The 9592-nt window shown below is 51.2% G+C and overlaps 2 protein-coding genes across 2 annotated transcripts in view; one reads left to right on the forward strand and one right to left on the reverse strand.

Moving 5' to 3' along the window:
• PPP2R5D (protein phosphatase 2, regulatory subunit B', delta) overlaps positions 1-8725 on the forward strand; it is a 31972-nt gene extending 23247 nt beyond the window's left edge. Inside the window, exons 14-16 of the mRNA XM_010577817.1 lie at positions 4729-4801; positions 5250-5366; positions 5740-8725. Coding sequence (XP_010576119.1) covers positions 4729-4801; positions 5250-5366; positions 5740-5877 — 328 coding nt within the window. The 3' untranslated portion in view covers positions 5878-8725. The remainder of the gene's footprint in view (positions 1-4728; positions 4802-5249; positions 5367-5739) is intronic.
• Positions 8726-8814: 89 nt separating this feature from the next.
• Positions 8815-9592, reverse strand: part of MEA1 (male-enhanced antigen 1) — a 1095-nt gene continuing 317 nt past the window's right edge. Inside the window, exons 2-3 of the mRNA XM_010577818.1 lie at positions 9386-9515; positions 8815-9306 (exon numbers count right to left, since the gene is read on the reverse strand). Of these exons, the coding sequence (XP_010576120.1) occupies positions 9143-9306; positions 9386-9515 (294 nt within the window). The 3' untranslated portion in view covers positions 8815-9142. The remainder of the gene's footprint in view (positions 9307-9385; positions 9516-9592) is intronic.

Here is a 9592-nt window from a genome sequence, read left to right on the forward strand (position 1 = left end):
CATTCCTGGGTGAGCCAGGGCTGCCACAAGGGTGGCGGTGGGGAGAGCAGGGCTAACCCTAGCTGGCAGTGGGGAGCTCTGGGATACATTCACTTGTTTTGTTAAATAATAATGAATAAAAAAGTTGAGATATGAATTAGAACTTGGGAATGGGTAACGTGAGAAATTAAGGTTTTGTTAACATCTAAATGGGGAGCAAGCAAGATTTTTTTTATTCCCCCCCACCCATTCTAGGGCATTTGTGAAGCCCACAAATGTCTGCACGTATATTTTAAGTCGCTGTGACAGCACATTCACTATGAGATCTACCTGGTGTTTCCATCGGGAGCTTTTTCTGCCTGTTAGCTTCTACCCATGCTGACCTGCTGAGTGTGACTGTTCCCAGCATTGGTGTGTGGCTAATGGAGGATTGTTCTGGAAAAGGTCAACAAAGCAGCTCAGAGCTGTCCAAGAAATGGATGGGTAGAGCTGCACTGTTTTCTGCTCATGTTAAGATGATTTTTTTTTTTCTCTAGTGCCTCTCTGCCTAATGATGCTTCAGAAAACCTTGTGTTGGGTTTTTATCAAGGATATACCTTTTGCTTTCATAGATAACCAAATTTGGTAAAACGTCAGTTGAAAACTTGGTGGGCAGGATGTAAAAGTGCCTTTTAGCAGCTGAATCTGAGATGAGTTTCCCTAAGGTGAGCATGATACAATTCCTCAGCTAAGTGGGATTTCCCTGCCACAGGGACCCAGCTAAGGAGCCTTTCTGGGCAAAAACAAGAAGGCTCAACTCTGCTGTCGCTAGCACAGCATTAGCAGCTTTTTGGGCTTGAGAAGTGTGAAAAGGTCGCCCTCTGAAGGGATGCTAGAGCTGGGAGAGGAACATTGTGAAAGGTCTGTAGGGACAGGCTGGGAAACAACTAGAAAGGGAAATCAGTGGCAGAAGGGAATGGGGTAGGACAGCAGGCTGGTGGGGAAGAGCAGCTTCTCTGGGCAAGGAGGCAGAAAGGAGGTAGAGACTTTGGGAAGAGGTACAATGAAGAGCTGGGGTGGGGGGGCTGGTATTCTTAGTGTCAACGGATAGTAGGAATGGGATATGTAAAGGCAACAAATTAGAGGAGGAGATGTGAGGAGATTGGGGTTTGTTGGGCAAGTGGCCTGGGACTGGATAGGACGTAGGACAATGGTGGGAGAAAAGAGCACGCACTTGGGAAGATGGATTAGAAAGCTGGGTGTACTAGAGCAGTATGCTCAAGTTCTTTGCTTAAGTCCATTGTGAAAATGTCATCTTTTCCTTCCACGTCTTTAAAATATCCAAGAAATATAAGCAAATCCACATGCACTTAACACTGTGGCTGCATGTTCTGGAGTGTAATAGACCAAAATTGTTGCTGGAACGAACAGGGTTAGAAAAAGCATGTTTCACAGGCAGGAGAAAGTGGTGTTTTGTGGTGTCTCCCCGGTGGAATGAGACCGTTTTGTAGCTGGAGAGTCTGCCTCGGAATTTGGGGTGCCATTCCTGCATTTCCCCTACCTGCTTTTCTTTCTGCAGAGTCCTGCGACCTGTTCTGGTGAGCAGCAGGTCCCGTTGCCTCCCTTCCAATGGAGAAGACACGCTGCATCCGCAGCTCATTTCTGCTGCCCCCCTGGCAGAGCTGACTGCAGGCCGTGCCTGTTGGTGGACAGTAATGTGGCATTGCAGTCAATTGCTGTTTTTTTTCAAACACGAAGACTTAAACAGAGTAGAAATAGTACTTTTTTTTCTAATAAAAACCTGTGAGGCTGCGATGCCGAGTGCCTCTGGAGTAAAGCAGCGTGCCGAAGGCTGCCTGTGGGAATGCTGGCTGCATCGCTGTAATGCAGGATTGACCTTTAACTGTGCGATGCCTTGCTTTTTGCACATGACCTCGGCCTTATTCAGTGAGACTGACGAGTTTGAAATGCTGAGGCTTCTTTAGTGTAGACAGAAAAAGTGAGAGACGCCTATGGAGTGTTTTCCCAATGAGCCACTAGAGACCTTGAGCTATGAACTAGAAAACAGCACACCTGGGAAGGACTGCACGTGCGAACAAAGCCAGTAAATGTGAAACTGAAAAAGAGACAGCTTTTAGGTACGCAATTAGGTTGCAACCAGATGTTTAGAGGCCTGCTCAGAAAAGGCTTAGCCATGTTTTTAGTTAGTTACCATGCCTACAAGTGACATGCCAAGGCTGGTCACCGAGGGACAGAGTTTCCCCGAGACGTGTGGGGAGGCTCTACTGTTCAGTGCAGATGGACTGACTGTGCTTCGCTAATCTCCCCAGACATCTTGAAGCTGTTTGAATTATCAGAACCCTTCAGGAGGTGAAGATACCTCCCAATATAGCTTTTCTTTTCCAAATGTCCTGCCGGTGGCTTTCTCATACTGCTAGTAATGGGGTCAGGAATGAAGGGAGCTGATGAGGTGCGCATCACCCAGAAAGCAGGGCTGGGGGTGCTGCTCCCGCAGACTCAGCGCTGTCCTGCGAGGCATTGCTGTTTAGAAAGGTGGGATTCTCCAAAGACTCGTGTGGATGAGTGACGCTTTCAAATAAACTGCAATGGAAATGTCCTAGTGTAGGAGGCAAAGCCAGGCTGATTGATGAGGTTGGCAGAGCGCTTCCCCTATAGAGGGATGTTGGATAGTTGTAATACTACAGTTAAGTCAATGTGGCATCAAAATAAAAGATTAAAGTTTGTTTCATTCTTTGGAAATACTTCTTTGGCTAAAAAGAGTGATCACAGGTGTAAAGCTTTCAGATTTTTAGAAGTACTGCTCTTAGTTAGACTGGTATACTCTTTGCAAGGTGGTGTTTTGCAATATCAGCTGAGCACAAGATGGGTAAACTGGTGGATCTTGAAGTGCAGTGAGGAATGGAGGGCTTCCCCAATGCTATTCAAACTGCTTTGGTGATCTGAAAGGAAAGAACTGGTGCTAGAGATGCATGAAGCTGAAAGACTGGATGAGTGCCCTTGGCTCACTGTGTACCAGACCAGTAATGCGATGTAGTCCAGCCAAACAAAATAAGCTTTGTTACACCCTTAGATGGCACGGCAGTAGACACGATACTGGCAAAGTGGACATTGCTTCAGGGGGCAGTGGCCTTCACGATGTGAGGGCCTTTGTAGACAGACGTATCAGTCTGCATTTCCAGTGGCAAGATTGGAGTAATATGTATATTCCCGTTTACCAGAGGTTAAAAAAGATTCTGGAGAAACTGGGGATGAAGCAAGAAGGAGCTAGGGAAGATCAGTGCTAACTCCTGGTCACAGTCCCCTGCAGAGTTCTCCAGAGCTCTGTCAGAAAATGAGATGTGGGTTATTCATTTGGGGTTTGGTTGTTTGGAGTAGTCTCGTCCTGGTTTCAGCTGGGATAGAGTTAATTTTCTTTCTAGTAGCTGGTATAGTGTTATGTTTTGGGTTCAGTATGAGAAGAATGTTGATAACACACTGATGTTTTCAGTTGTTGCTAAGAAGTGTTTAGACTAAGTCAAGGATTTTTCAGCTTCTCATGCCCAGCCAGCAAGAAGGCTGGAGGGGCACAAGAAGTTGGGAGGGGACGCAGCCAGGACAGCTGACCCCAACTGGCCAAAGGCATATTCCATACCATGGATGTCATGCCCAGTATATAAACTGGGGGCAGTGGGGCTGGGGGGAATCGCTGCTCAAGAACTAACTGGGCATAGGTCAGCAAGTGGTGAGCAATTGCATTGTGCATCACTTGTTTTGTATATTCCAATCCTTTTATTATTATTATTGTCATTTTATTATTGTTGTTGTTACGATTATCAGTTTCTTCCCTTCTGTTCTACTAAATGTTATAATCTCAACCCAGGAGTTTTACCCCCCCCCCCCCATTTCTCTCTCCCATCCCACTGGGGGAGTGAGTGAGCAGCTGCGTGGTGCTTAGTTACTGGCTGGGGTTAAACAAGAATTCTGCTGCTTGAATGCTTGGCAGCTTCATTCTCATTTTTAGCCTCCTTTCTTACATATATTTCAAGAGTGTGAGGTGATTACAGAGTATAAGAACTTCCTTAGCATGGATACATAGGGCACTAGAGAATGAAGTAGCTGGGATGGAAGCCAGATAGTTAGAAATATAAAGCAGAGATATTAGTACAAATGTTTAAAATGTAGAAGAGAATAACAATGAGTGGTGGGTGTTCGCCTCTGTTTGCAGGGAACGTTCACTGCCCTGGGATTTACAGGTGGCCCAGTTGAATGGTCACTTAAGGTTTGTGCCAAAATCTGTGCCAAGTTCAAGAGCTGTGCCTGGAGGTTTGGGCAGCTCTCTGGTGTGCTGTGGCCAGGGGCAAAGGGAACTGTGGGCAGTTGAGCCCCAACTCTAATGAAATTGGCAGTTTGTCCCTCTGCATCTGTAAGGCACCAGGAAAATTTGTGTTTGACACCCAAACTGGTGTCATTGCTTTACTCCAGAAACCAGCTGCTCTGGTCCACTCCTGCAGCACAAAGCCAGGGAAAAAGTACCTGTGCAGCCCTGTGCTCCGAGGTGAGGGAGGAGTGTGCCTGCCTACCTCCTGCTAGCTGCAGTGTGTCTCCTCTTCTTGCCACATCTTGCCTGTAGATAGAATTAGGGGTCTCTGAAGGACAGAGCGGCTCTTCCCCGTGCCTACGCTTTCCTGCTGTCTCTTGCTTTTGTCTTCCTGTGAGCGAAAGCTGCACTTTCCCTGGGAGTTCACACTTGTGTGCTCTCTCTCTTTCCAGGGGAAGGTTCAGGATGAAGGAACGAGAAGAAATGTGGCAGAAAATAGAGGAGCTGGCCCGGCTGAACCCCCAGGTGGGTAACAGCAGGACCTAGGATGAATGAGACAAGAATGTGCTGGGGGTCTTGACCTGCTTCCTGTGCTCATGAGTCTCAGTCCTGCGCACACAGCTGCAGCAGTGGTCTGTCCCTCCCAAAACACAGTGTCTTGGGGATGCTGGCAGTGTTTTACCAGCCTGGCCCTCTGTAGCACTGACCTCTAAGTAATGGCTTGTAGAGAGCATGTACATGTTTACGGACTCTTCTCTCAGCTGCGGCTGCACGTGCAGCGTGCTGTGGCTCAGAGGGCACAGGCAGGAATGGATAGGAGAAGATGCTCCTTTCCTGCTGTGTACCTGCTGCTACCTTTGCGGGTGCCGGAGAGGGTGGCTGGAAGAAGAGTGCCAGGCTGCGTTACGATGCTGGGGGAGAAGGCTTGGTGTTGGATGGTGTGCTGACTCTCCAGCTGTCTGTTTTTCTGCAGTACCCCATGTATTACGCACCTCCACCATTGCCTCCTGTCTGCTGTATGGAAACAGAGACCCCGACTGCGGAGGATATACAGCTACTGAAGAAAACGGTGGAGACGGAGGCTGTGCAGGTGCGTAGGTGACTAGGGTCCTTCCACAATTACTCTCAGACCAGCCAGGACATCAGCATAGGCAGTCCGGGGTCCAGCAGCCAGAACCAGGTCTTTCCAAGTCTTCTGAGGGTAAATGTCCCTACTCTCATCCCTGATTGTTAGTGATCAACCTGTAGTCTGAAGAGTGGAGTTTATCTAACCTTCCCACTCTGGAAAAAGTGCAAGTGGGACTTTTCTGTGTCCTTTTAGTCTGTGTTTGGCTCTCAGCCTGTTCTGCAGCATGCTACGGTGTCACCCAGCATATCCTAGAGCAGTTGGAGTCAGAGAATGGGGAGGGTGGAGGGGTGAAGGGGTTTGCTACTGATCCCTGACTCCTTTGGTTTGTCTGTAGATGCTGAAAGACATTAAGAAGGAGAAAGTTTTGCTGCGCCGGAAATCTGAGCTTCCTCAGGACGTCTACACTATAAAAGCCCTGGAGGCCCACAAGAGAGCAGAAGAGTTTCTCACCTCAAGCCAGGAGGCTCTCTGACGGGCTCAGGAGCTGGCCCGGGAAGCTCTGCCCCATCCTTTTCCCCCAGGGGTCACGGAAATGCACTTGGTTCTCATGTATAAATAAGGAATGAACATGGTGAGCTGTGCCTGTCCTCCACTCCATCCACATCCCTCCAGGGTAGATCTGGTTTTACGTTATAACTTGTATCTCACCACTGTCATGTCCTTCTGCTTTTCCTCCTTCCTCCTGCTTTTCCACCTCGGGTGTGCGTGCGTGAAGGGAGCCTGCCTGACCTGTGATTGTATCAGCCCAGGCAGGAGTCGCTTCACTTCCAGCTGCCACCTGGTTCTTAGTCTGCCTGGGAACCAGAGCCTTGCTGCCCCGCAACACAGGCTCTGGGTTGGCCAGAGACTACTGTGCGTGGCTCAGCATGCTGCTACAAGCCCCAAGTGCCCACCTCCGCCATGCCTGCCCCGCTGTGCCGCCTGTGCAGTCAAGCCCTGCGGCGGTCAGAGGTCTGCCTGAGCTCGGGGCAGGAGCGTGTGGCAGAGTTTGTGGGGGCTCTGCTGCCTCTCCACCCTGCCTTGGGGTGCAGCTTCGCAGCTGGAGGGTCTTAGGTACAGCGGAGGAGATGTTCGCTTCTATCTTTCTTTTGCTTCAAGCCCCTTCTGTTCCCCTGTCAGTGGAGTGGGGGTTCGTTGCTTTGCCACCCTCAGTAAAGCTGGGTGCAAGCACTACATACTATTGCAGCCCTCCCTTTAGAGCATCCTTAGAAGCTCTCTTGTGGGAAAGTGAATTCCTTCAGCTGTTTGTGTTGGTCCGTGCTGACTTGTCTCCATCCCAGTGTCTTGGGTTAATTGTGGGCCCAGAATTAACTTCCTGCTTTGTAGCAGGTGTCAGCCACTGACTTCTGCTTTCTTTCCTCTACCTGCTCAATTAAAATACTCCTGCAGCTCTCTCCCTTTGTCGCTGTATCCCATCCTTAGCTCTGCAGTGGCCAGGGTTTCTAGGAAGCTTGTGCTGCTAAAGTAATTTCTGCAAACTAGTGGGAGCAACAGATAGATGTTACGGGGCCAGGCTGAATTCCTGAGTGTTCAGTTCTCTCCTCTTTATGATCAATGGCTAGGTGCTACTGCTGAATTGCTTCCGTGGGTGCTCTGAGCAAAGTTCGCCTTTCCCTGTTACTTTGGCACCTGCTGTGGCCCAAGGCCCTTGTTAGTTATCATATGGTGCATCAGGGATTTGTGCTAATTTAGCATTTAGAGCGCACTTGCTGATAGCCCAGGGGGTTGCGCAGCACTGGGGTGCTACTGTGATCCGGCTTTCTCCCCTACCTTTTGTGGTGCAGATTCAATGCCCGGCCAAGATGCCACCTCAGAGAGGCTGAGGTGGTAGGAAAGGGGGTCTTCCTTGCTTCTTACCTGCTGCGCTTGCTTTCTTGACACATAAGCTTAAGTGGGTTTGCAATAGCGCAGGGAGCTTATGGGGCCGGTGCTAGTCTGACACTGCTTTGCAGCATCGTGGGTTGTTGCAGAAGGTCCTGGTGTATCTGCTCGTCCTCACCAGTAAACCATTCCCAGGTCAGAGGTTCATCCCCTCTAATCTTACTGCTGGTGTGCAACACATCTTGACCCCAACCCAAACTAAGCTGTTTTTTCCCTGTGTATCCTGTACCTGGTGCCCTGTTTAGCTCTCTTTCCGTTTGGCCCTTGTTAGGCATGCCACCATCTCTTAGGAGCAGCTGGCGAGCGTGAGTTATGTGTGAGATCACCCACAGTTGTGCAGGACCCCGCCTCCCCTCCGCTTCATGCAATGGGCCAGTTCATCAGGAGACTTACGAAACACCTCAGGGAGGTTATTGCTTATTTTGAACATTAGTCTGAGCTCATGGTCAGCTGCCAATCAATTACCTCACGCCTGGCACAGCATGTAGACATGCACTGGGTGATGCTGGATGGCTCACAGGAGCGGCAGGCGTTTTGGGGCACAGCGGAGACAAGGACTGCCCAGCACCAGCCGCCGCAGGGCTTGGGCTGGGGAGGATGTTTCTTCCCGTTGCAGTACAGGCTTTCCAATTCGTCTGCTTAGCGTTGCATTGTAAGCCGCCACCTCATTTTTAGAGTGCTACAAGCATGTATGTGCCCTCACTCGAGCCTGCTTGCTGCTAGGCAGTGGCTGCCTTTTCCCTGCTGCGGGCTGTTCTGCCTGCAGAAGGAACGGAGACTTCTGGTGTGCAGAAGTTGTCGCTGTCCTGCAGATGGTCTGTCTCTGCTGGCAGTCGCCAAGTGTGGCCGGAGGAATGCCACCGGGATTGTGCCATGTGCGGGACAGGACTGTAATGCATCACAACTACGTGCTGTACAGCTTTGATGTTCTCATAGCTTTGTGTGTCTTGTTCTGGGTCAGGGAACTTACGCTTAATACCTTCACATTGCCGTTAGTTTGCTGCCTATTCATTCCGGTGTCCTGGACATCTAGGAAGGGGACCATGTGAGAAAGGGGGGAGTGTGTTCACCCTCTCCGCCACATGTACTGCTCATACGCAGACCTGCGTCTGCCACGCTACAGCTGCCCCTTGCTCAACACTTGGTTTCTAGCGTTAGTGCTGCTCATTTCTGCCTATGCCTTTCCCCACATCAGCCAAATGGACAGAACTGGAGCTGCCTCTTCCACTTCACCTGGCTCCCTCCTCCTGAGGGAACAAGCAAAACTAACTAACTACTGCATTCACCCCCTGGACACAAGTATTAAGCTGCTTACAGTTCATATGTACATATGGTGTACTTTATTTTCAGTAGAGCATTACATAGTATGAAAGTGTTGGATTTTGTACAGATGTCCCTGTATGTACAGAACTAAATAAAACCAATCTCTTGGAAAGACACATTAGACTCCACCTCTGATACTCCAACACACAGCCCCTCTCCTGGGAGGAGGGGCCCTAGCGCGGAGAGGGACTTCTTCAGCACCGACAGCACAGGGACGAATCCAGCGTTTGTCCCAAGGGAATACAGGCAAAGCTGGCTAACCCCCCCTCCCTCCGCACGCACACAGGTATGGAAACAGGTCGGGCTCCTCGCAGGCAGAGGAAGCCAACACAAGGACATCGCAGTGACTTACGCGCCAGCCAGAACCAGGAAGGAGGAGCGGGAAGGGAAGTCGGACAACGTCAGTGGGAGAAACTGGAAGGTCGATGCCGGCAAGTCCCGTCACCGCTCGGCTCCGAGGCAGCAGCTGCCTGCCTCGCCTGCGCGGCGGAGGGAGGGCTGGGGTTAGCAGCCCCCGCGCCGCAGCTCAGCCCTCACTTCCATTCGGGCCTGGGGCCACCGAGGCTCTGCCGGGCCTGCAGCGTGCGCTGCACCACGTCCCTCCACTGGTCCTCCGAGATCTGGCTGGCCCAGGCGGGGATGCCCAGGGTGGGAAGCTTCACGCCGGCCATCGTCCTCTTCACCAGCTCCACGTGCTCTGGGAACAGAGAGAGCGTGAGACCGTGGCCGAGCCCGGCGTGGGGTGGCCGGGAGAGCCTGGGCGGAGATCCCGTTACCTGCATCCATGGGGATGGAGCTTCGGCTGCTCTGAGCCGCTGCGCCTTCCGCAGCCGCCACTGCCGCCTCCTCATCCTCCTCCTCCTCCTCGCTGTCCACCGGCGGGTCGGGCAGGTGCAGCCTCAGCATCTGCAGAGAAAGGCGGGCAGCGGGGATCGGGCCCGTTCCTTCGCCCCCCCCCGGGAACCGCCCCCCCCCGCCGCCGG

This window comes from Haliaeetus leucocephalus, unplaced genomic scaffold, assembly GCF_000737465.1.
Source record: "Haliaeetus leucocephalus isolate CR32 unplaced genomic scaffold, Haliaeetus_leucocephalus-4.0 Scaffold577, whole genome shotgun sequence".
Taxonomy (NCBI): Eukaryota; Metazoa; Chordata; class Aves; order Accipitriformes; family Accipitridae; genus Haliaeetus; species Haliaeetus leucocephalus.